Source organism: Oryctolagus cuniculus, chromosome 17, assembly GCF_964237555.1.
Source record: "Oryctolagus cuniculus chromosome 17, mOryCun1.1, whole genome shotgun sequence".
Taxonomy (NCBI): Eukaryota; Metazoa; Chordata; class Mammalia; order Lagomorpha; family Leporidae; genus Oryctolagus; species Oryctolagus cuniculus.
In genome coordinates this window covers 15846568-15873256 of record NC_091448.1, presented here as the reverse complement: position 1 = coordinate 15873256, position 26689 = coordinate 15846568, and the positions used below count along the sequence as shown (strand labels likewise).

Sequence of the window (26689 nt, the reverse complement as noted above, 5' to 3'; positions counted from 1 at the left end):
GGCAGGGGACGGCGTCCAGCGGACGGCCGAGTGGGGCCCTCGAAACCGTCTGGATTGGCCCTGCCAGGGACTTGAAACTCAGTGCAGCCAGAGCAGGCTGACTTTTCAGCTGCTCGTGTTGTCTGGCCTGGGAATGATATAAATATCCAAACGGCCCTTGGCAGAAGACAGGTTCCCCGGCCCTGTTTATAGAACGGGAAGTGAGTGAAGTCCCCATTTCTGTCAGCGCCGTAAGTTCCATTTGGGTTCTGCTCCATCTGACATGCATCCGTGTCATCAGACACACTCAGGCACCGAGAGGGCCCCGCACACTCCACTGGGCGGCTCTGCCCGGGGCACACAGCTCTCCGGCCTTAGCAAGAAGCCCAAAGATTATCCTGAACAAAGGGAGCTGCACTGTGTAAACTGGAATTCAAATCTTTGCAATGAAAAACATCCTCAGTCCAATACGTCACAACCTGCGTTTGGGCTGCCCACAAGAATCGCTGTATCGCTCTATTTCAGCACTCAGACAGCTGCATTGATAGCCTGGCTCTTTTGGGGCAGGCACTGTGGCATAGATGGTTAAAGGGCCACCTGCAGTGCCGGCATCCCATATGGGCGCCGGTTCAAGTCCTGGCTGCTCCACTTCCGATCCAGCTCCCAGCACCTGGGAAAATGGTGGAGGATGGCCCAAGTATCTGGGCCCCTGCATCTATGTGGGAGACCCAGTGCAGCTCCCGGCTTCCGCCTGGCCGTCGCAGCCATTTGGGGAGTGAACCAGCAGATGGAAGAGCTCTCTCTGTAACTGACTTTCAAATAAATGAATCTTTGCAAAAAAAAACAAAAAACTTAGCTTTTTCCGATTGAAGAGACTTAAAGAAATCTTGCTTCCGACTCACGAAGGAGCAAGACCCAGGTTTTTTGCCTGATACAACATCGTTTCGCAAGTCAGCTTGGGTTTGACTTCACTGGAGCCGGCAATGCAGGCGGCTGACCTGATGGGAAGCTGCTGTTTTCTAAAAATGCACGAAGACCTAACTGGGCCGGTGCTCGCACGACAGGAGCTGCTCAGGATCCGGCAGGAGCTGTGACTCGGGCTTGAGTGCATCCCGTGCTGTTTATGAATTCTGCAGCTCCTCTGGCTCCCTTCCAAAGTGGAAGACGAGGCCCCGTGTCCTGATCGCCCCCATGTGCCAGGCGTCAGCTCCCGGGGGAGTCAAGTCCCACGGGTGCGGCTTTGGCGGGCATGAGCCCGAGGGACTCCACATTTCCAGCTGGCCACTGGCCCCTTCCTGGGTACAATTAAGTCACCCCTGCCCCGAGCACAAGGCTGGCCCTTGCTTCAAAGGCAGCCAATGAGTGAATTATTTACCAAATTGCACAAAAGGGCGGATTTATCAAGCTCCCTTTCTCCCGTGGAGGCCAAACCCAGAACCGGAGGACTTTATTACTCCCTCGCTTGCTATAAATCGTGCCATTGAGATGCCTTTGAAAGCTGCTCTTCATGCCCTGGCCCGAGTCGTAAAACTCGATACCTGAGGCTACACGCCTGCGTCCCTGCGACTCGGGCTCTGGGCAGCGCCACCCAAGGCAGGTGGCTGGGGGAAGCGGGGCGGCGGGGACAGTGACCACCTCATTCCTGCCTCCTGGACCTGAGGTTCTACGCTGGCCTTATTCTGATGGATTACACAGCATCCTTCATCTCCTCAAACCTGGATTAGCTATTTGGGGAAGGCCGGGTTTAGCCAATACCACCAGTTTGACTGTCACAGTAAGACAGGAGTTGTAGGTTTTGTGGATTTCAGCAGCCACTCACTTGCAGGGGCTTTGCTGGGGCCTGCTTTCTCTGGTTTCCTTGGTGTCATAGTGCTTTTGTGTTTCTGCTTGACTGGTGTCTGGTCAATGGCTGGAAGTCTGGAATCACACTTGACTGTAGATACCTTGGGAGATGATTTTGGTTCGGTCAGAGGCTCCTCCTCACCAGAACTCTACGGAAAAAAACAAAAGGTTTCCGGGTATCAGTGGCCACATAGGTTACTTTTCTTGAGGCAGAGAGAGGGGAAAAAAAAAAAAAAAAGAAAGAAAAAGAAATGAGGCAGATGCAGTGACCCCTCCAGCAATAACCCTGGCCCCGACGGCCACGCTTGGCACCACTCCACCTGTGAGACGCTGAAGGGCTGGGCACAGCCACTTAGAAACCACAGCAAAATGTGGCTGGCATGTGGCAGCAGCGAAGTCGCTGCCCGGGATGCCCACGTCCCCCACTGTGGTCCCTGGAGGAGTCCCAGCTTCTGTGCTTCCAAACACGCACCCCTAGGAGATGGCCGACGATGGCTCAAGTAGGTGGGTCCTGGTCGCCTACCGGGAGACCTGCATTGAGTTCCCTGCTCCTGGCTTTTATGGGTATTTGGGAAGTGAACTAGTGGATGGAAGATCTCCCTCTCTCCCTCTCTCCTTCTCTCCTTCTCTCCCTTTCAAATAAAATGAACAAAAGAAATAAATAAAAGCTACAAAGAGAGCCCAACTGCAAAGCTGAGACTATGAACATTCTGTAGAGCATTAGGAAGAGGATGTATCCGGAGTCTGTTTTGTGGAACATCATGCAAAGAACGCGTTTCTGACCCCTAGATAATTTGATGACCAATAGATAGCTCATGTTAAAAGATACATGTGAAAGCAACCGGGGGGAGAAATCAGGGCTTTTAACCTTCTTGCTGTTTGTTATTTGAGCTACTTTGGAGATAGGTCAGGGAAAATGTTCCTTATGTTAATCGTACGCTTGACAGTGAGTGAAAAGGAAATTTAGCCAGCTGTGGTAGGGACTGATTAAATCAGCGCTCCGCCTCACTATTCTGAATCGCTGGGTGCAACTCCAGACGGACTAATCTTCCAGAAGGCCCCCACCCTGTCAGTCTCCTATAAAGAAGTCAGCGTAAATCTGTGCACGGACAAATCAGGATTCCTGCGGTGTCAGAATCTCGCCACCCAGCCTTGCAGACACAACAAAAATTATTCAGGCATTGGACAGTTTTATCCTCCGCCACACTGGCATCCACCAACGAAATGATGAAGACAACCCGCGTGTAAAGGGCTCCGAGAAACCTGATCTTAGACGCCAAGTGCAGCCTCACGGTGTCGGGCGCTGGTGTAGCACCATCTGCTGGGTTGTCCCCTCCACACGAACAATCACAAGGTGGCTCCTGACCCCACCCACCCACCCGTCACACCTCGGCCCCGCCCTGGGGAGGCCCCTCTGCGGACACGGGGGCTGAATTAACGTCCGCGGTTGCTGAAGTTTGTGTTGATCTTGCTCATCCTTCCTCCTGACAGTCGTGACACTTTAATTTCACAGGCTCCTGACTCGGGCGAATACTCTGAATAGCTCTGAATGATTGGGTGCAATGTCAGACACACTGAACTCTTAGAAAGTCCCCCACTTGTCAGTCTGCCACAAAGAAGTCTCTATAAATCAGCAGGTGGACAGATCCCTACCCACCAATGCCATAAATCAGTTTTTACGTGTCGGGTTTGGGTAGAGCTGACAAACACACATAATTATTGTCTGCTGTCCATTTGCAGAACCACCCCCCCCCACACACACACACAGGAAGGGGCAGGATGAGTGCCCGGCATCAGCAGTGGCCCTGTGGAGTCTGCAACTTCATAGCAGTCCCAGACAAGCAGCCTTGGCCAGCAGTCCTTGGGCACCTGCCACCCACATGGGAGATCTGGATGGAGTTCCAGGCTCCTGGCTTTGGCCTGGCCCAACCTGGGCCATTGCAGCCATTTGGGGAGTAAGCCAGCAAATGGAATATATCCCTCTTTCTCTTTCTCTTTCTCTTTCTCTTTCTCTTTCTCTTTCTCTTTCTCTTTCTCTGTGTTGCTTTTCCCTTTAATTAAATAAATAAATCTATTTTAAAAATAAAAGGAAATGTGGGAAAATGTTAATTATGATGCCTAATACTGTCATTCTAACTGGGCCCTGGAAGTCATAGTCCTAGAATTGGGTTCCAAGAACAATAGGAGTGAGCATGGGTTGGGATTTCTTCCACAAACTTCCCAACACAACCAGCTGGCGTTAGTGGGCCAAGTCTGCTCACACAGGGCCTGCCCGTCGGCCTTTGTTTCCAGCCAGCAGAAAGGTGGGACAGAGGCTCTGGCTGAGACCACCAGCACCTGTGACCACAGCACCAGGAACAGGTGTCTGCCATTAGTGGGCCCATCCCTGTCACCTCCACCCAGAGCTGGAGGTCATTCCTTGCCTAGGCAGAGGTGAGCAGGGAGGAGTCAGCAAGGAAACGCCTGCGGGTGGGACGTGAGGCTGAGCTGACCCCCCTCCCCTCATTAGGCTTCCAGCCAAAGGGGCGCCGGACAGCCTGGGCTATGAAAGGCTGCCTCCTAGGAGTGGGGCTGTGTTCCAGCTCCATCTCTCTCTGATTCCTGCTTCCATCAGCCTTGGTTCCACCAGCCTTGGTTCCAGGAGAGCCTAGAAACTACAAGAGAAGCACATGTTTGGTCGGCGGGAACTGAAGCCATAATGGCCAGACCTATCATGCGCACACTGTGTGGGTGTGCAAGGGAGCTCTTCCTGCTAGCCTGAGTCATCCTAAATAATCACTGCTACTTTGTGGTCTTTATTCACAGCCTCTTGCCATCTCAGCCGTTCTCACCCACCCTCTCTCCCAAAAACTCAGGGGTTCATCTAGCAGAATGAGCCTTGGATGGGTATTGAAGATTTTGGAACCCAGCTCCCCGGAAGTGAATCCTGGCTCTTGCCTGAAGTAATACTGTGTGACACTGGGTTCATTCATTTCTCTGCAACTCAAATGTCCTCATCCAGGAGCAGCAGTAGATCTTTTGGTGTGGATTAATGTATATTAATTAGTTAGGAGCATATCTTTTGTGAGGATTAAATGAGCTAAGATATGTATATAGCCCTTACAACAGCGCTATATCCACATAACACAGTGAGTGCCACGTATGTGTTGGCTTTTGTAATTAGCCATTCATGTCCAGCCAACTTTTGTACATTAACTGCCCACTGTTGAAATCAAAGACCCCAATCAAAAATCCTATCGAATTTCATCTATTTTAAAAAGGTATGAACGGTGAGGTGGGTCAGGTCCTGCCCTGGACTCTGACTTCTTCTCCAGGCCACTTCATTTACAATAATCATAAATAACCAGCAGAAAAGTCTATAGTCTTAAGAAAACATGGTGCAAATTTCTTTCAGACAATAAAGCTCTTGTGGCCAATATTTAACAGCATTTACAGATTATCAAACGGTAGTAATTAAACATTTTGACTCAATTTTGATTTAGAAATTTTGTCTTTTCCTCCTGTAATTTTGAAAATTGCAATGTTCATACATTCCTAAGCTGATATGTCACACGGAGGTGGAGGCAACATCACACAGCATTCCTTCAGACAGAGAAAACCAGCTTTATATTTCAAAATCAAAGCCTGGAGCAGCAGAAGCAAAAACAAACATCCCAACCTATCTGACATAAGATGATATTTTAAGTTCTCTATTGGGAATTTGATGAAAGTCCTAATAAAACCCTGCTAACTACCATAAGTTATCAACAAAATCACTAAGTATTTTCTGGAGTGCTGTTGTTTTTGTATTTAAGGTTTTCCAATGGTTCCCAACTTGGTCTTTGGTCATGATACATGATAAAGTGGGGCTTTGCCCAGGGCTAGGCATGCTCACAAGCAAGATGGAACCCAGTCTCTCATCTGTCCCCTTAGACAACACATCCTTGCCGGCCTTTAGGGTTAACCACTTATCAAAAGGAATCCACTGAATTGAGGGAGGGTAGAGTTGGCTCTACTAGGTTCTAATTACCAGACTCAAAAAGTCATTTGCTTCTCCCATAGATAAAACCCTGTTGGCCGGCGTTGCCGGAGGGGTTTGTTTAGCGAAATTCCAAGTCTGGGGCAGAAGGTAATCCCTCAGACTTACAGAAGCCCCCTTGGCCACCATAAAAATTCCCCAAAAAACACCGCATTGCTGACCAGTCAAAGGAAGATCGTGGGCTCCAGCGACCAGCCAGGAACCTGGACACGAGCTGAGCACGCACTTCTCAGCTCCAATTTCAATCGATAAGAACCTTCACCCCAACTCCATGGGGAGCCTAGGAATTAATCGACAGCTGCCCAGCTCCTTGCTCTGCGCTTTGCGAACAGATACCTGACTTCTTCCACCGCGCCGATGCCAGGGATTTGCTTGCTGAGCACACGGCGAGTGGATCCAGGTTGGGGGGCTCTATGGCAACGCCTCCAATTAGTTTGTGGGCTCCTTCTGCAACACAATTTCAGGGAACGCCTCACGCTGGGGAGAGGAGGGACTTCGGGGGGCAAAGTGAGTACTACTGAGCGCGGAAGTACTGAGCACCGTGCGAGGGGTCAAGTCAGAGCTCCTGCAAGGCGCACACGCAGGGCTGGGGCGTGGGATGCATCTCCCTGGGGAGGCGAAAAGGACTAGATTTTTTTAAACTGGGACCTAACAACTTTGAGTCTGAAATGGGAAGGTGACAATGAAGACAGATGATCAGAAGAGCAAGTCGGCTAAAGCAGCCAGGGACAAAAAAGGCTGGAAGTTGTTTTCCGGCTCTTGCCTCATGGCTCCTTTGCAAGACCCAGGAACCCGGTTCTCAGCCGGCGTGCCACCCCCGCCCCTCCCCGAGCTGCGCTGCCAGATCCCGACGGCTGTGCAGGAAACCCAAAGTCTGCCCCGGGTTGCGGGGTCGGGGGTGGGAGGCTGAGCGGGGCGGATCGGGGCACGCTTGCTGTGAAGCCGAGGAGAGAGCGAGGTGTGGGGAGAAGTCTGCTTGTTTCCTACATGCAGCACATCTCAGGAGATTACGCAAGAGCAAGATGGAGGCAGCGAACCTTGACAGACAGAGACAACACGGGCAGGGTGACCAGGTGCAGACGAGTGCCCGCTGAGCGCCGTGCCCGACGCGCGCGTCCACACTGTGCCTCACACACCGAGAGCCTCAGGGCAGCGAGGGCAGCTTGTACAGACAGCGTTGGAGGACCGGCGCCTTCACACAGCGCGTGTGAGCCTGCTCGACACCCAGGGTTGCTGCAGCTCCAAACGGGCCGCGCTTTCTCCTGTCCAGAAAAACTCTAGGGGCAGCCACAGAAAAACTTTGGGGGTGCCACAGTTGCACCCTTGACTAACAATACGGGACAAGGATCTGCAGCCAGACAGCTGCTGACCCTCATTTGCCTCCCCGCCCCGACCACGTGGCAGCAAGTGGGGCTGGGTCAGACCCGGACCGGCACTAGAAGCCTTTGTTCTCCATTTTGTCACGAGTCAGCCGGTCCGCCGTGCGCATCCACGACCCCGGCCCCTGTCTCTGTCCGCCGTGGAGCGCTGTAGCGAGCTCTCAGCTGCCCCCAGTCTCCTCCCGATTCTCACGCTTGCAGACTGGACTGGCCCAGCCGGACGCTGGGACCTCACAGCACCCGCGGCCTTGGGGGTCTGAGTCTTCTCAGAATTGCTGTGCGGTCTGCGCTTGCATGGAGAGGCAAGTGGGACGGAGGACTCGCTTCCCGGTTGTTGTCCATCACAGGGAGGCAAGCCCCTGGTCACACGTGCGGCGGGCCTTCTGACATCTGCAGGGTATTTCTCACGCGGCAAGGCGTGCTGCAGAAATCACCGAGCAACTGACGCGGGCGGGGTGACCACATTCCCGTGCTCTGGGTTTCTTGCTACTGGGGACACCGTGTACAATGTTCTCTGGCTGTGGCAGGGGAGGGACTCCACGTGGTGGGCAGTGGGGAAGGCAGCGGGCTGTGGCTGGCCAGAAGACACTGGATTTGAAAAATCTGAGCACGGAGAGGCAGGGCCGAGTGGCACACTGAGATGCCCTCGGGTGGGTCGTTTTCCGTGGGGTTTTGCTAGTTCTCCCCTTCGCCCTTCATTTGCACTCATATTCTTTTAGCTGAGAGGAGCCCCCGAGCTCAGAGGGTGTGCGGGCTCGGCCACCAGGCCCAGCTGCTCCCTGCAGCCGCCCCCTCGAGGTCACAGGGCGCGGGAGGCAGGGGAGGAGCACCGTCTGCACCCACACCATCTCCACCTCCAAGCTGGGCGCCGCGAGGGACGCCAGAACCAGAGGCTGGCAGCTGGAGAGACCACCTGAGCATCTTACTAGCAGAATGCAAAACGACATTGAATAAGTGACCAGTGAGGTCACAGGGAAGCCCTGAGATGCGAGGGTGAGGGAAGAAGGTGGTGTGCGCTGGGGCTCCCCTGGGCTCCGGCTAAGCTGGAGACGGCAGGGGAGCCAAGGCGCAGAGGGAGTGGACCCCGCAGGCAAGATTCCCGGATAGAGAGGTGAGTGGCCAGAGCAGGGGTGGGGGTGGGCAAGGGGAGTCAGACTGGGGAGCCCTGAGATTCCAGACAGGTTTGAGAGTCAGTGGGATAGAGAATGGGGTCCGGTGGAAGCTTCCAGAGTGGGGAAATGCTTGGCGTGGGACTGAAGATTTGCTTGTGTATTTCTGCCAGAAGCAGAAAACAAAGACGTCTTGCAATTTGCCCATGAAATGATCTCTCTGTTGTCCCAATGGTTATTTTTGTAAAGTGCAATTCTTTCCTTTATTACAAAAGAAATGCATGCTCATAATGGAAAAATAAAGGCAAGCATAAAGAAGAGAACATTTAAAGCATCCAAAATCCACTGACCTTGAAATAAACACTGTTAACAGGTTGGTCTGCGTTCTTTCAGACCCTTTTCAGGGCTGTGAAGGAGCCACACATACACCCCCCTCCGCCCCGTCCCTGCCCCAGCTGCAGGAACCGGAATGCGGATGCCGCCTGGCCAGGTGAGTGCGAGCAGAGGACATGTGCGACCTGCTTCAGGGGGAGTCTCGGGCCCCACACGCTACACCTCCGCCTGCCCAAGGTCACGTCCAGCAACCTGGCATCAGCCTGACCCCCTGAAAGTCTGTGTGGAGAAGCAGCGTCTGCAGCCGGACTGGCCCACGTGCGAGACACAAACCTCCATCTTGATCGAGCCATTGCGGTCCTGGTCCCTCTGCTACAGCAGCTCACATGTCCTAACACACATGACCTAACAAACATACATGATCTAACATACATGACCTAGTGCATGCAGGTGTATAAGCTCACGGGTACAGAAGCAGAACTGTCCCACACAGATCGTGTCACTTACACTGCAGTGATAACTTTCTGTGAATTTTTTCAACCTTAATTTGAAATTTTCCAAACCTACAGAGTTGAAAACTAGTACAAGGAATACCTATTACCCTTACCACTGCCAGTTCTCTCACACACTATATGTGTGTGTGTGTTTGTGGGGGGTTAAAGATTTATTTTTGTTTACTTGAAAGGCAGAGTTACAGAAAGAGAAAGAGAGAGAGGTCTTCCATGCACTGGTTCACTCCCCAGATGGCCAGAGCTGGGTTGGTCTGAAGCCAGGAGCCAGGAGCCAGGAATCTCTTCCAGTTCTCCCACATGGGTGCAGGGGCCCAAGCACTTGGGCCATCCTCTACTGCCCTCCCAGGCACATTAGCAGGGAACTGGATCAGAAGTGGAGCAGCTGGGACTCAAACCGGCGCCCATAAGGGATGCTGGCACTGCAGGCGGCAGCTTTACCGGCTATGCCACAGCACTGGCCCCAGTTCTTCTGAACAATTGCAAAGTGACCAGACTTCATGACTTTTTATACCTAAATACTTCAACATGCATTTCCTATCAAAACAGACATTCTCTCACAAGACGACAATGCCGTCCTTCTCCTGCCTAAGAAATGTGATAGTCTCGTGATGTGGCCTAACGTTCAGAGCACAGCCAACGCCGTCATCCCCAGGCGTCCTTCCGGCTATTTGTCTGCACTGATGACCATCCAGCCACCTGCACTGCAGACAGTTATCTTGCCTCTTTATCTTTTCATCTAGGATAGTCCTCTGACCTTTTCTGCTTAATTTTTAAGACCATTTTGAAGAGCTCCGGTAGCTGTTCTGTAGAATATCTATGTTCTGACTTTGAATTTTTCCTCATAATAAAGTTCAGGGCATCACGTCCAGTGCAAACATCCCATCATCGGCGTGGCGAGCTTCCTTACACTGCCACCTCGGCAGGTGCACGGCTGGGCTGTCCATACCGGCAGTGCTGTGTTTGCTCCCCAGGGTGAGGCAGTGACCACGGGACCTTTCCGGCAGGAAGGCCCTCTGCCCCTCCCCAGTTAGCAGGTGGCAGCGGCGGGGGTGGGGGTGGGGTGACGCCTTGACACTGAGCAGCCTCTGCAAAACACCGTCCTGCCCAGTGACTGGCAGCCGGCGACACGCTTTGCCTGATCTACTGCTGTCACCTTTCTTCTCTAAAGAAGCGCCTTCCCTCCCCTCCTTATCTTTTCTTCATTGTCTCTGTGATCTCCAGGACATGTTTTATGCAATGACTTCATCAACTTTTTGATGCTCAAATTGTACCAAAAGTGGTGAGTGGGCGTCTACCCAAGCTGGCTTTTGACTAAGGCTCTGAACACTTTGCTTTCTGGTGAGTAAAATATCCTCATCTCGCCTTGTACTTTACCCTCCTGAAACCTGGAACCAGATACTTTCACCAAGAAACTCTGGTTCTCTTCAATTCAGAAATCGCAATCTGTGTGCTAGGCTTGCTCATTGCTACTTGGGTGGTGTTGGTTATCAGCCTTTTCAGTGGAATGAATTAGAAACGTGTATTTTAAAAATCACGAATTCAGCAATATTTCTGAGTAAAATTTAATATTGTGGAATTTTGCGTTCTTTTATATTTTATCTTTTTCTATTATTTAAAATATTTATTCCTTAATTATGTTAATATATTATATTGCAATATATATACTGCAATACATACAATATTTTCAGAATTGTAGTATAAATATTACTTTAAGAATAAACTCACTAAATATTACTTCTTTGAAGCTGTCTTTGTCTTTATAATGCATTCCTCATTTATGAACATCATAATTATTTCTCTTGGTCATGTTGGTTGCTAAGAGCACTTAGATGAATATCCTTGTATCTTTATGTGTATTTTAATTATTTCTTTAAGTGCTGCAAAGAGGGAATTTACATGGATTAAAGTCATCACAAAGATTTAAATTTTCTATTCTCATGTTATATTCCAGAGTAGCATATTAATTTACATTTTTTGGTTGAGATGAGAATGTCAGTTTCTATCTAACTTTTCTGGTAATTATCTTTCTTTTAAAAAGGCTTCATCATTTTGAGAGAAAATTATAACTTTAATCCGAAATTTATATGTAATTCTAATTTAATGAATACATGGATTGATTTATTTATCTCATGTATTTAAAATGTATATTCTATGTCTTTCTAAAATGGGCCTCAAATGGCTTAGAAAGTTGGGACAGCAGTTAAGACACCACCAGGGAGGCCCGCATCCCGTGTTAGAGCGCCTGGGTCCAGTCCTGGCCCTCTGCCCATTCTAGCGAATGCAGCCCCTGAGAGGCAGCAGGGGGTGCCGAGGAGCTGGGTCCTAGAGGCCAGGGGATTAAGATGGCGGAGAAGAGAGGGAGCTCGCTGCTATAGTCCAGGAGAAGACGGTTTTAAAACTCAGAGAGAGCGCAGTCTCAGAGAAGAGTCAGGGAGAAAACCGCAGAGGAAACCACGCAGACTGGAGGGACCCAGCAGACCTATGTGGAGGGTGAGGGCGCCCACGACTCAGGACCAAGTCAGTAAAATTAGAGATGAAAAAGGAAATGTAACAACAGACAGCACGGAAATAAAAAGAATCACCAGAAATTACTACAAAGAGCTGTACGCCAGCAAACTGGGAAACCTAGAAGAAATGGATAGATTCCTGGACACATACAACCACCCTAAATTGAGCCATGAAGACACAGAAAACCTGAGCAGATCCATTACTAAGACAGAAATTGAATCAGTAGTAAAGACCTTCTCAATAAAGAAAAGCCCAGGACCAGAAGGCTTCACTGCTGAATGCTACCAGACATTTAAATAACTAACTCCCAGACCGGCGCTGTGGCGCAGTGGGTTAAAGCCCTGGTCTGAAGCACTGGTATCCCATACAGGCGCAGGTTCTAGCCCCAGCTGCTCCTCTTCTGATCCAGCTCTCTTCTGTGGCCTGGGAAAGCAGTAGAAGATGGCCCAAGTCCTTGAGCCCCTGCACCCACATGGGAGACCCAGAAGAAGCTCCTGGCTCCTGGCTTCGGATTGGCGCCACTCCTGCCATTGTGGCCATCTTGGGAGTGAACCAGTGGATGGAAGACCTCTCTCTCTGTCTCTACCTCTCTCTGTAACTCTGTCTTTCAAATAAATAAAATAAACCTTTAAAAAAATAGAAGAACTCACTCCAATTCTTCTCAAGTTATTGAAAACAATTGAAAGGGAGGGAATCCTCCCAAATTCTTTCTATGAATCCAGCATCACCTTAATTCCTAAACCCGGAAGACACAACAGAGAAAGAGGACTACAGACCAATTTCCCTGATGAACATAGACACAAAAATCCTCCAAAAAAAATTCTAGCCAATCGAATCTAACAACACATTAGAAAGATCATTCATCTGGACCAGGTGGGATTTATCCCGGTATGCTGGGATAGTTCAACATCCACAAAACAATCAAAGTGATCACATTAACAAACTGAAAACAAAAACCATATGATTATCTCAATAGATGCAGAGAAAGCATTTGATAAAATTCAACTTCCTTTCATGATGAAAACTCTAAGCAAATTGGGTATAGAAGGAACATTCCTCAACACAATCAAGGCAATTTATGACAAACCCACGGCCAGCATCCTATTGAATGGGGAAAAGTTGGAAGCCTTTCCAGCTGAGATCCAGAACCAGACAGGGATGCCCACTTTCACCACTGCTATTCAATACAGTCCTGGAAGTTTTAGCCAGAGCCATTAGGCAAGAAAAAGAAATCAAAGGGATACAAATTGGGAAGGAGGAAGTCAAACTATCCCTATTTGCAGATGACATGATTCTATATAGAGGGGATCCAAAAGACTCCACCAAGAGACTACTGAAACTCATACAAGAGTTTGGTAAAAGTAGCAGGATATAAAATAAATACACAAAAATCAACAGCCTTTGTATACACAGACAATGCCAAGCTTAGAATGAACTTCTAAGAACAATCCCATTCACAATAGCTACAAAAAAAAAAAAAAAAATCAAACTCCTTGGAGTAAATTTAACCCAGGATGTCAAAGATCTCTACAATGAGAATTACAAAACATTAAAGAAAGAAATAGAAGATACAAAAAATGGAAAAATGTTCCATGTTCACAGATTGGAAGAATCAATATCATCAAAATGTCTACTCTTCTGAAAGCAATTTACAGGTTCAATGTGATACCAATCAAAATACCAAGGAAATTCTTCTCAGATATAGAAAAAATGAAGCAGGAATTCATATGGAAACACAGGAGACTTCGAACAGCTAAAGCAATCTTACACAACAAAAACAAAGCCAGAGGCATCACAATACCAGATTTCAAGACATCCTACATGGCAGTTATAATAAAAACAGCCTAGTACTGGTATGAAAACAGATGGATAGACCAATGGAACAGAATAGAAATGCCAGAAATCAATCCGAGCATCTACAATCAACTTATATTTGACCAAGAACCTAAACCCAATCCCTGGAGCAAGGACAGTCTTTTCAACAAATGGTGCTGGGAAAACTAGATCTCCACATGCAGAAGTATGAAGCAAGACCCCTAACTTACTCCTTACACAAAAATCCATTCAAATGGATTAAAGACCTAAATCTATGACCTGATACCATCATATTAGTAGAGAATATTGGGGAAACCCTGGGAGATGTTGGTACAGGCAAAGACTACAGAGGCACAAGCAATTAAAGCCAAATTTTTAAAAAATTTTGACAGGTAGAGTTATAGACAGTGAGAGAGAGAGACAGAGAGAAAGGTCTTCCTTCCATTGGTTCACTCTCCAAATGGCCGCAATGGCCGGAGCTGCGCCAACCCGAAGCCAGGAGCCAGGTGCCTCCTCCCAGTCTCCCACGTGGGTGCAGTGGTCCAGGCAGTGGGCCGGCCTAAAGTCAAAATTAATAAATGAGATTACATCCAATTGAGAAGCTTCTGTACTGCAAAATAAACACTCAGGAAAGTGAAGAGGCAACCAATATAGTGGAAAAAATCATTTGCAAACTATGCAACTGATAAAGGATTACTAACCAGAGTATACAAAGAGATCAAGAAACTCCACAATAACAAAACAAAAAACCCAGTTAAGAGATAGGCCAAGGATTTAAACAGGCATTTTTTCAAAAGAGAAAATCTAAATGGCCAACAGACACATTAAAAAATGATCAGGATCACTAGATGTCAGGGAAATGCAAATCAAAACCACAATGTTTTACCTCACCCCAGTTTGAACAGCTTTCATACAGAAACCAACAAACAACAAATGCTGGTGGGGATGTAGGGGGAAAGGTACCCTAATCCACTGTTGGTGGGAACGTAAACTGGTAAAACCACTATGGAAGACAGTTTGGAGATACCTCAGAAATCTGAATATAGACCTACCATATGACTTTGCCATCCCACTCCTGGGAATTTACCCAAGGGAAATGAAATCAGCATATGAAAGAATTATCTGCACCCCATGTTTATTACAGCTCAGTCCACCATAGATAAGGCATGGAATCAACCTAAATGGTTGTCAACTGAAGACTGGATAAAGAAATTATGGGATATGTACTCTATGGAATACTATATAGTGGTTAAAAATAATGAAATCCAGTCATTTGCAACAAAATGGATTAACCTGGGAAACATCATACTTAATGAAATAAGCCAATCTAAGAAGGGCAAATACCATATGTTCTCCCTGATCTGTGATACTAGAACACCTAAAAGGAAATCTGTAGAAGTGAAATTGATACTTTAAGAAGCAATGACTTGAATAACCCTTTTCTTGACTATCAAGGAACAGTTCTTTCTTTCTTTCTTTTTCTTTCTCTTATTCATACTATTTTTGAGCTCTTAACATAGTTAATCATATGTGTACAAAGTCAATTGAAAATAGATCTCAGTATAAAATAAGAGTGGGAATAAGAGAGGGAGGAGGAAGTTTGTACCTGTAAAGCTGTATAGCTCTGCATACATTCCTACAGGCTTACTTCTAAGGAGGCAGTTTAAAATCTTGTTGTAGGACCCCAAATCCTATTAAGCTGGGTGGTAAAAATGCCATCTTAAGTGTTAACATGGCCATATTAAGTGTTAAAGTGATCATATAGATAGGATTAAGTGTTAAAGTGGTCATATAAATAAGATCAATTGTCTGGCAATAATAATAAATGTAATTAAAAGGGAGAGATTGTTCCAACAGGGAAGCAGTCTACATAGGAGACTCATAGAATGACAATTGTTTTAAATAGCACCCTGACCTCAGAATCAGCCCTTAAGGCATTCTGGTCTGGCTGAAAATCCCATGAGATCATTTCAGGCATGGAAAGCCAAGACACTGTGGCAAAAAATTATCCTACATGAAGGATCTCTGTGAGTGAGACCCCAGTGGAAAGAAGCGGCCATCAAAGAAGGATGTGCTTTTCTCTGAAAGGAGGAGCAAACTTCCACTTTGCTTATGGCCTTGTCTAAATACTGACGGAGTTTGTGAATTTAAAAGGCTTCTGCTGGTGCTGCGGCTCACTAGGCTAATCCTCTGCCTGAGCGCTGGCACCCCGGGTTCTAGTCCCGGTCGGGGCGCTGGATTCTGTCCCGGTTGCCCCTCTTCCAGGCCAGCTCTCTACTGTGGCCCGGGAGTGCAGTGGAGGATGGCCCAAGTGCTTGGGCCCTGCACACCATGGGAGACCAGGAGAAGCACCTGGCTCCTGCCTTCAGATCAGCGCGGTGCGCCAGCCGCGGCAGCCATTGGAGGGTTAACCAACGGCAAAGGAAGACCTTTCTCTCTGTCTCTCTCTCTCTCACTGTCCACTCTGCCTGTAAAAAAAAAAAAAAAAAAAAAAAAAAAAAGGCTTCCATAGCCTAGGCAGCTCATGCAAGAGCCTTGGGTGATCACTGAAGTCATACATTAGAGTGTTAATTGTTAAATTAACAAGAGTCACTGTGCACTAACTTCCCATGCAGGACCTCTGTCCTCAAGGAGTTGTATTATGAGAATTAATTGTAAAACTTGTTCTCAAACAGTTTATGTGTGTGTGTGTGTGTGTGCAAATTGTTGGAATCTTTACTTAGTATACAGTTGGTCTTCTATGTATAAAGTTAATTGAAAATGAATTTTAATGGAAAATGGGACTGGGAATAGGAGAGGGAGGAAGTGGTGGGGTGGGAAGATGGGTATGGTGGGAAGAATCACTATATTCCTAAAGTTATACTTATGAAATTTGTACTCATTAAATAAAATATTTCTTTGGGGGGACAAAAAGGAGTTGGGTCCTTGCCACCCAATGGGGACCTGAATTGATTTCCTGGCTCCCAACTCCAACCTGGCCCAGCCCCAGTTGTTGGGGTAATTGAGAAGTGAGCAGGAGATGGGAGGTGTCTCTGGGCTGTCGCCTGTCTCCCAAATGAAATAAATAAGGAAGAAAGTTGAACGCAAAGGAAACAGTGAAAGTGGAACAAGGGTCAGATGTTTGGTCCAGTGGTTAAGAGCTCAGTTGGGAAGCCTGAATCACACATTGGAGTGCTTGGGTTTGGTGCCCTACCCTGCTCCTGGCTCCAGATTCCTGCTGATGCAGACCCTGAGAGGCAGGGGTCCTATCACAAGTGACTAGGACCCTGCCACCCATTCGGAAACTGGGCTGAGTTCGTGACTCCTGGCTTCAGCCCCTGGCCTGGGGCAGGAGCAAGCATTTGGACAGCGAATCAGTGAACAGGAGCTTGTTCTTTTCCCTCTCTCTGCCTCACTTTTCTAATTAATTGATTGACTCATTTAAAAACACTACTGCTCCAATTAAGTTTTAAAACATGGAACTAGACACGGCAAAAATCTATGGTGAAAACACTCAGAACAGAGGGGAGCATAGGGAACTCCATGGCGTGATGGAAACTCAGTGGGGGCTGTGTTACCTGGGTGTATGTTGCTGTCAAATCTCATTGAAGATTTGTACAATTCACTGTAAAATGTTTATCTCTAAAACAAAATCTGAAAAAGCAGAATGAACAATCAAAAGCACAGGACCATGAACAAATAGCTCTGTGTGCAAGCCGGAGTGTTTAGGGATGCGGAGTACCAATGTCTGCATCTTACTTTGAAATGCATAAAACACCCATGTTGGATCAACGGATGCATGGACAGAAAGATCAACTAGGGATAAAACAAAGACAGCAAAACATCACCAGTGACGGCGAACAGCTGGTGGGCATAGGCACACTCACCGCACAGTTCCCAGCCCTGCTCTGCGTGTGTGGAAGCTTCCACACTAAAACATGTGGGGAACGGGAGCGCAATACACATGTGCAGATCTTGTAGGTGCGGGAGGGACTCGGTTCTTTGTGGGGACACGGCTTAGTTTCCTCTTGCATGGCTAATAATAAACATTTATTTCATTATTTCATTAGATTAGAATTGTTCCCATCCCAGTATCACCTAGCAACAACAATGGCCCGACATCAGTACAAGAAAGTCAATACAAGGTAAGTGTTGAAAAGAGAGGTCTTATCTTACACTTGGGGCTTTAGGGTAGAATGCAAAGTTATACTGACAAGGAACCATCTCAGGAAAGGAAACCCAGCCGTGTGCACTGGGGGTGAGGGAATGATGGGTAAAACAGGACCAAGCCCTTGTAGAGGCTATAGTCGGGGTGTGGAGGTGGATCACGGAGGGGAGAACTCACTACATAAACATACAATGGCAAGAGTCCTGTACTTTAGAAAGGAAACGAAGTACGGACAGCCACAGGAATATGGCGGGTGGGGGGGCGGGGGTCCCGATCTGGGTGGGAGAGGGGCAGCCAGGAGAACGTCTCTGAGGACGGGTAGTGGTCCCAAGGCCTGTGTGCGAGCAGCACAGCGCAGGAAGGAGGCACGGACCCCACAGCTCTTGCTGGCTACACGAGGAATTTTGATCCTCATTCCAAAAGCCACAGAACGCCATGGAAGGGATTTGCCTCAGCAGGGAAGACGAGTGATCTGATTCCACTTGTCAGCATCACTCTGCCCGAGGAATGGAAGAGGGGACGGGCGGGGGCAGGGGTGGGAGTGTGGAGACTGCTTAGGGACCCACTCAGCGCCGGGGCTCAGTGAGGTGGTGCAGGGAAGACGCGCAGAGGGGTTCAAAAGACACTGGGTGAGTGAAGTGGACAGCGCGTGGCGATGAGCTGTGCGTGGCGAGAGAGTGGAAAGACATTGTCAGACGCTGTCCGTGCTGCCCAAAAGGAAGGAGGAGGCCGGGGTGGGGACTTGACTCTGGGCCTGTTGGTCTTTGAGGTGTCCTTTGAGACATCCAAGTGGCGATAGGGAGTAAACAGCTGGTTGGATACTCAGATCTGTAGATCGAAAGCGAGATTGGGACCGGAAATGTTGATCTGAAAGTCAAAGGCAGCTAAGACGTTGGTGGGATAACTTCAGGAGAATGTGTGGAGGGGGGCTTCCTGGGGGCGGGGCATGAACTTGGACGGGAACAACGTTGCACCTTTGTTTTCACCAAGCTCTAACTGAGATCTGAGCACATTCCTCATCTTCGAAGGCAGGCAACAAACCACAGTAGTATTTGCAAGACCTGCGATTTTTGTCACCAATAAAAATCACGGATTTTTCCACATCCTCATTAGATTTGTTGCAGCTGCCTCAGAATACCATTTACACCTATTACTTGTTTTTAATGTGTTAATAAAGAAGCACATGTATAATTGAATCACAAATTGCTAAAAATATTCTGATGACTATTTCCGTAAAAGTGGTTTCCTTTGAAATCTTGTGTTACTTTATGCTTTTGAAAATTTCTTCTGAAAAGGGATCTAGAGAGCACATTATATTGCAAACCAAAGAGGTCGGTGCCCCAAGATGGGACAAAACCCTCGGGTACAGAGAGAGAAGGAACTCCTGGGTCAGAATCCAGGTGGAGATAGATGAGAGGTGAGAATGTGAGACGCTGCCTCTGGGGTCAGGAGTTTGGCCTAGGAGTTAGTATGCTGGCGACCCACATCCGCGCGCCTGGGTTTGGTACCCGGCTGCTCCTAAATCCTGCTTCCGCTGCTGCGGATCCTGGGAGGCAGCAATGACCATGCAAGTCATCATTGGGGCTCCTGCCACCTGTGTGGGAGACTTGGCTGGCCTTCTCTGCTCCCGGATTTGGCTCCACTTAGGGGCCATTGTGGGCACTTTTGAGGAATGAACCAGATGATGAGTCTGCCTCTCAAATAAATAAATAAATGTTAAAAAGAAAAGGATAAACAAGCCCCCTGCAGAGAGCAGGGAGGGGGCACGAGGAGAACAGGAAGAAGAAGTCGCAGCAGCTGAGGGAAGCAGCGAGTGGAGGAGGTGTGGAGGGCGGCCGTGATGTCAGGCGCGGCGGGGGCCGGGAGGGACCTGCTGCATCCACTCACAGAAGTCGCCCGGCAGCGCGCCGCGCCGTGGAGTGACGAGCGCAGACGCCAGATTGGAGTGGGCTGAGCAGCGAGTGGGAGGTGGGGAAGTGGAGTCAGGCAGTGTAAATAATGCTTTTGGGGACTTGGTGAAGGAGAAGAAGCCAGTGGCTGGGGGTGTGGGGAAGAGAGGCGCCGGCTCTGTCTTCTCTTTGGTGCAAGGCCTTGGAGCACAAGGAAATGCAATGGCGCAGGGCTGGAGACACCGGCAGGCCAGGGCAGGACCTGAGGAAGGCAGGGGCCCGGAGCAGGGGACAGGAGGGGGAGGGACAGGACCAGCGGAGGAAGCTTCCGTCTGAGGACCGATGTGGTGCGGGGTGGGAGAGAGAAAGGACAGGAGATTGGGAAGAGGAAGGGTTGAGGAGGACGCGAGAGCTGGCCAGGGAGCTGGATCACACTGAAGCATTCCAGAAGTTGGGGGCACTGAGGGCTCAGTGGCACCATCCTTCCAAGCTGGGTGATTTCTCCCCACTGGTAGCTGGTGGCCCGGATGTGGACCCAGAGACATTGGGTGGGCGGGATTTTCCCAGGCCAGTGTGCACAAAGGACCGAAGGATGCAGGGATTGCTAAGATGGCCAAGCACAGGATCTGGGCTGCCCAGCAAGGAAGTGCCACCACAGAGGGGGCCGGCACAGGGCCAGGGGGAATCAATGGGCCAGGGCCCCAGAGGGGAGCAAGCTGCAGGCAGAGCGGGTGGCCTGCTGGGCCGCAGTGATCCCGTGTTGGGTGACATCACAGTCCCGGGCGTGCCTTCGTGGGCAGGGGTGGCAGCGTGGGATGGAGGAGGGCACTCGTGGTGCAGCAGGGATGAGAGGCCAGGGTGTGGCCGAGATGAGGAGGTGGAGAGATGCAGCCTGCGACGCCTGCCAGGAGGGCTCCCCCGACTGTGGCACGGTGGCAGCAGGCCAGCGGGATGGAACAGAGCGGTGACACAAGGCAGCGCGGTGCTCAGGGACCGGTGTTTCCCAGAGAGCCGGGAGGATGCACTCCTGCCTCTTGTGCTTGATGAGCATGTGTGGCGCCCCCTAGAGGACAGTGCGGCAGGCGCATCCTCAGGGAAGAGCCAGGCTTCCAGGCAAGGCAGGCAAGGGGCGGGAGGAGGGTTTCCTGGCCCCGGGAAGATGGCTCACACCACCTAGATGAACCCATGGGCTCAGCCTCCTCCTCCCCTGCAACGGCCTTGTGCCTCAGCACCCACCCCCCACCCCCCACCCCCCGCCTCGCAGAGCCGCAGGTCTTGCCTGTGACTTAGGATCCCACTTAAAATTTGCATTCCCTGTGAGGTTTTCTCAGGTTTCCCCTCACTTTTAAAACTTATTTCTATTTTTTAAAATTTGAAATGGAAAGAGAGAGAGAGAGATTGGTTTTCTATGGCATGTGGGCATCCCAAGCAGCGACTTAACCATTGCACCAAATGCCTACCCGGTCCACTTGCCTTTTGATCATCTGTTCTCGCATCAGATCCTGGCACAAATAGCAGGTGTGTGTGTGTTAGTTCCCCAACATGGAAACCACCCTGGGGAAGGACATGGCTTACTCAGGACTGTATTCCCATGGCTCCCACCACGGCGTCTTGTGCAAAAAAGTGATTCATAAGGTCTTTATTCTACTTTATTTTCATTTTAAAATTTAATATTTTATTTTAATTGACACATAATCATTGCATTGTGATTTCTTAGAGAATAAAGCATTATAACAACGAAATATAAGTTTTCGTAAGAAATGCTATCCATTGTAAAAATACATTTACCACAGGCATGCACCCGAATGCCACCTTGCAATAGAAAATATTTAAATTTTGACAGCTGGATTTTAATCAGTTTCTAACAGGTTTTTTGGTTTTAAACACTAATTGGAACTAATTTTTTGAGAAGTAGGGAATTTTAATAAAATGCAGTAAAGTGAAGTACACAGCATTACATGGAAAGGAAAAAAAGACATTTTACTATAATCTTCTCTTATGCAATTTTTGAACTACCAAGTCCAATTAACACAGGGAGCTTTTTGGGTCAGAGGCCACCCATTCGTGGCCCCGACAGTGTTGCTGAGCTGGGATAAGAATTGGTGTTTCTATCAACCTGGCCACACAGCAGCATCGCGCTGCGGCAGGGCCAGCGGCTGCCTTGCTTATCTCTTTACAAAGGCAGGACAACTTTCGGGAGGCAGTCGCAATTTGAGCTGACAGTTGCCCCATTTTAATGCCATGCCCTATTTTAAGATTACCTGGTGGAACTCGGCACAGAAACATAGGAGAAATGACGCACTGCTGGCTTTGCCGCAGAGATGGCTGTGACCCGCCCCGCTCCGGGGACGCTGGCGAAGACCCCAGCACCCTGGTTTGCCCACAGGAGGGCCTGCACACCTGTGTTACAGTGAATCACACTCTGATTAAAAAAGGGGTCCCCCACGCAGCGGCCAGCTGCAGCACACCGACCTCCATCACCCAGCACCGGGCGTCCTCAGTTGGCTTCTGCTATTCTGAGCCTCCTCCACCCTCGGAGGCTGCAGCCCAGCCCGCCCCCTGCCTCTCTGTTCTTGCCTACCTGTGAAACAAAAGGAACTGACTCGGAGTTAAAGAAGCCATCTGTCTCTCCGCAGAGGGGAGGCCGGGAAAAAGAATGTTCTATCTGGCCGGCAGTCTGGTCACCAGTTCAGGGGGTTCGGGATGCTGGGTCACAAGCACTGGCCATTGCAGACTGAGAGCCTCACCAAAGCACGGTGCTCATCATCGCTGGCCAGGTCACAGGTCCTGCCCCACTCGAAGCAAGGCGAGAGCCCCACCCCCTGCGGTTGTGTCTTTCTGCACGTGTGCATTGTTGAAACAGTGCAGCTGTCAGCCACAGAATGAAGCCATGAGCACCTGCCACGTGTTAGGCCACGGAGACACAACGCTGTTCCCCAGCTCCCAGCCTAAGGGCGGAGGTAGACCAGCAGACGTCCCCCCCCACCCCGACCCCGTGGTGAACTTGAGCTCAGAAGAGGCTCTGAGAGAGCAATGGAAGGACCTGGCTCACCTGCAGAGCCGAGCAGACACAGCGGTTGGTCGGTTGTGCTGGGCCTGGAGTACCCTGACCCCAAAGACAGTGGGAATTCCCGGAGCACTTTTGATCAAGGAGTGCCATGGTGCAGTTTGCTTCCAGAAGGATCTTTCTTAAATAAGCAGCTTGGGAGGCTGCGTGAAGTAAATGGCCAGGGGAGGGACTGCTACAAGAATCCAGACAGACAGGCTCCTGCAAAGGAAGGTGCTGGGGGACAGAGGAGAGAGAGAGAGAGAGAGAGAGAGAGAGAGAGAGAGAGGCAGCTGGGCTCTGGTGCCTGGCTGCTGCAGAGTGCGAGGAAGAGCAGAGGGAAGAGGCGAGGAGTCTAAGTGAATTTCCAGATATCTGGCTGGGGCAGAACAAGACATTCAGGAAGAGGAACCATGTGCGGGATAGGGTAAAGAAGCACTCGGCAGCCGGCGCCGTGGCTCACTAGGCTAATCCTCCGCCTTGCGGCGCCGGCACCCCGGGTTCTAGTCCCAGTCAGGGCGCTGGATTCTGTCCCGGTTGCCCCTCTTCCAGGCCAGCTCTCTGCTGTGGCCCGGGAGTGCAGTGGAGGATGGCCCAAGTGCTTGGGCCCTGCACCCCATGGGAGACCAGGATAAGTACCTGGCTCCGCAGCGGCCATTGGAGGGTGAACCAACGGCAAAGGAAGACCTTTCTCTCTGTCTCTCTCTCTCACTGTCCACTCTGCCTGTCAGAAAAAAAAAAAAAAAAGCACTCGGCACCTGGAGTCTGAGGTGCGTGCGGGACACACACCGTGACAGACAGAGCCACGGCAGAAATGGCAAACGTACTCCAAGGGAAACTCCCACAGATCCACGCTTGTCAAAGGGGGGGCTTCACACCCGCTCGGGCGGTGCAGGGGCAGAGGTGCGCCACTACGCAGGTGCACCTTGAGGGCGCAGAATCTGCACGGAGTCAGGAGGGCGGCTGGGACAGGCACCGGCCAGGTGCTGCAGGTGACTCACCGTCTCCTGCCTCCCGGGGTGGGGCCTTTGGCAGTGGGAGCTGGTGTGTGTTGTGAGAGAAAGAGAGAGACTTGGCCTGGGGCCACAGGGGAGGCCCCACCCACAGGGGCCCTGACAATGGGCAAGCAGAAGTCGGAGAAAATGCAGAGGGTGACTCATGTCCTAAGCCGTCCTAAGCCTGGGCTGCTCTCCTGCCACGATTCAGGGTGTCAGTGGGTTGACACTGACAGATTAACGGAGAGCAGCCCCCCCCCCCCCAAACCGTTTGAAAGAGGAGACGCTGACATTTCACAGACGGGAGAGGATGAATACATAGATAATGAAAGGAGTGGTGCAAATACCCCCGGGGCCGGGGAACAACACAAAATGCAAAGGCCCGGCTGAGTCACAGGACAGCTGCCGTTGGCAAGGTGCCGCAGCGGGCAAAGCCCTGGGCTGCGCGGATGGTGCCCGGCCAGCTGCTGGGACGCAGGGCCCCTTCTGACGCAGTGGCGCCTGCTTTGTCTCGCTGTGTGCACTTGACCATAATCCAGAACGGCATTGTCCCCCAGAACATTCAGCAATGATGGACGCGTTCTCTATCGCATGGCCCAGCGTGGTAGCCACCGACTCCAGGTGGCCACTGAGAGCGTGAAACGTGGCTGGTGCCACATAGGAGCTAGATTTGAGTTCATGTGAATGTTACGTTCAGCAGCCACGTGTGGCTGGTGGTCCCTGTCTTGGGTTGCAGGATTCTAGGCCTTTGTTGCCCTCAAGTCAGGGGTTGGGGGGGCACTGTCTTCTGGAGGGGCTGCAGGTGATCAGCAGAGCTTTTGCTGGTTCATTATACTCCCCGCAGTCTGGGTGGATTCTCACGCTGGGTCACGGCCGGGCTCCCGAAGCGGCCCGTGCTTGCTGGGAGGTCTGGGTGACCTCACCGGGGCAAGCCTGGGGCTCAGCCAGCTGCTTCCTGGTACCAGGTGAACCGCCCACGCGGCCTCCTGTGGCGGAGCGCTGGGTCCTTGCGAGCTGCAGTCCAGTATCTAGCTGCTCCTGGCTGATGGGGAACGGCAAGGATCCCATCGCTATTAGCAGAAGCAGCGGTGCTCCGGAAAAACCGGGAGCCGCTCTCCACCTTCTCTGTCACTAAGGAAATGCAGACGCTGCGTCCTCGGCCCTGGGGGCCTGGGCGGCCGCCCCAGGGTGCCCTGCAGCCAGGCTGCGGGGTCCTGGCAGGTGAGAAGGGCCGGTGGTGTGTCTCCACAGAGGCCCGCCGTTCCCACCGGGGCTAGGAAAGCTTGCTGGCTGTCTTCTGCGGGGGAACTCAGGGTTCCTACGGCTTCTTTGGAACATTCGAGAGACGAAATATCCTAGTGCCCTGTCCAGCACGGCAGGCCCTCCAGGCCGGCAGGTGGCCCTGGGCTCTCTGGGAAGGAAGGGAAAGACTACGGGCTTTTTAGTCAACTAAGTTGTCCGGTTTCTGCTTGGTTGTGAGGAATTTCTGCTTCTTCCATGGTAACCACTGGTCTGATTGAACAGTTCCCCACATTGTCCGTGACCCTGAAAAGGGCCTAGAATTCAGTGCCTGCATTGGACTGGCTCTTAGAAGTGTGGCCGGAGAGTGCCTGAGGCAACACAAGGTACCCCGTGCCTGGCTCCTCCGCTTCTGATCCCGCTTCCTGCTAACGCACACCTTGGGCGGCAGCCGTGATGGCTCAAGTACTTGGCTCCCAGGGCCAGAGTTCCTGGCTCCTGATTTGGCCCGGGCACCAGCAAGTAAAAGCCAATGGGCGGGAGCTCTTTGCCTGCCTGTCTCTCTCTCAAGTGAATGAAATAATTAATTTCTTAAAATACAGCTCTAGGGGCAATATAAAAACATTATATTTCTGGGGCTGGCACTGTGGCACAGCGGGTTAAAGCCCTGGCCTGAAGCGCCGGCATCTCATATGGGTGCTGATTCTAATCCTGGCTGCTCCTCTTCCAATCCAGCTCTCTGCTATGGCCTGGGAAAGCAGCAGAAGATGGCCCAAGTCCTCGGACCCCTGCACCCGCATGGGAGACTCCAAGGAAGCTCCTGGCTGGCTCCTGGGTTTGGATCGGCGCAGCTCCGGCCGTTGCAGCCATCTGGGGAGTGAGCCAGCAGACGGAAGACCTCTCTCTCTGTCTCTACCTCTCTCTGTAACTCTGTCTTTCAAATAAATAAAATAAATCTTAAAAGAAAAAAATAAGTAAATAAAATAAAATACAGATCTAGAAATCTGAGAAGTTGCTTTCTCCCCAGAGGTGCTCGCACACCCCGAGGCAGTTTACAAGGTAATCCGTTGAGGCCCCTGGTTCCCAGGACCACCCATGAGAGAAGCACCCTAGTGATATCTCCCTCGGGAGAACGGAAGTGCTTAGGAGTCAAGGGGCTGCCAGAGTTGACACAGTTAATGCTTTCTGTCCTGCCAGGCCACAAAGGCCGGTGGAGCCAGGAGGTACCCCCAAAGGAGCGTCTCCGCAGAGGCCCGTGCGGCAGCCCTCTGTCTTGGAATGACACGATACGCGGCTGCGGCAAGGAGACGGGGTGATGATGCAGCAGTGTGTCTGGGCACCTCCCACCCAGAAGCAGGTGTCTGGAAATGGGGGCCTTGACACTGGAGCCATAACGTGGTGGTAAGTGCCTCACTTGTCCCAGGCTCATGAGCATGGCGACAGTTTGAGTCTAGGTTAAGGAACACGCGAGTGGCGAGAATGGCAGTGCGGGAGGCGGGCCCGGGCCAGGCTCTGAGGCGCTGCCCTCACTCGGCCACGCAGGCACAGCAGTGCTGGGCACTGAGAGGCAGAGCACAGCGGGGAGTGTGCAGCCACCAGGGTCTGGTGGAAGGAGGTTTCCCGGGGAGGGGGGGCCTTGCAGGTCTCACCCCGTCTCCCCAAAACACATCTTTGTCCTGCCCATTCTGTTCAACCAAGGGTCCCGAGCTGCTCCGGTGCCTGGTGTGACGCTGGGTACACGGGCCTCTGGAAACCGGATCTGCCTGGCCCGGTCTACTCTGGGGGACACAGCCTTTCAAATTTCTTTCCTCTCCTACAGGCTTTGGGGCACTTGCCCCAGAACTACCCTGGCATGGTGGGCTCCAAGGAGAGAGGTTT

The 26689-nt window shown here is 50.7% G+C and overlaps 1 protein-coding gene and 1 long non-coding RNA gene across 8 annotated transcripts in view; one reads left to right on the top strand and one right to left on the bottom strand.

The window, feature by feature from the left end:
• MARCHF10 (membrane associated ring-CH-type finger 10) overlaps positions 1–26689 on the bottom strand; it is an 84544-nt gene that overhangs the window by 39165 nt on the left and 18690 nt on the right. For all 6 annotated transcript variants that reach the window (XM_070060508.1, XM_070060505.1, XM_070060507.1 and 3 more), the window contains exon 4: positions 1799–1970. In XM_070060508.1, coding sequence (XP_069916609.1) covers positions 1799–1970 — 172 coding nt within the window. The remainder of the gene's footprint in view (positions 1–1798; positions 1971–26689) is intronic.
• Positions 10298–25814, top strand: LOC138846048 (uncharacterized). Of its 2 annotated transcripts, XR_011383433.1 has the most exons (3): positions 10298–10510; positions 17545–17619; positions 25547–25814. It is a non-coding gene; the product is annotated as an uncharacterized lncRNA (long non-coding RNA). The 2 variants fall into 2 exon arrangements; XR_011383434.1 differs by lacking the exons at positions 10298–10510; positions 17545–17619 and adding an exon at positions 24434–24793.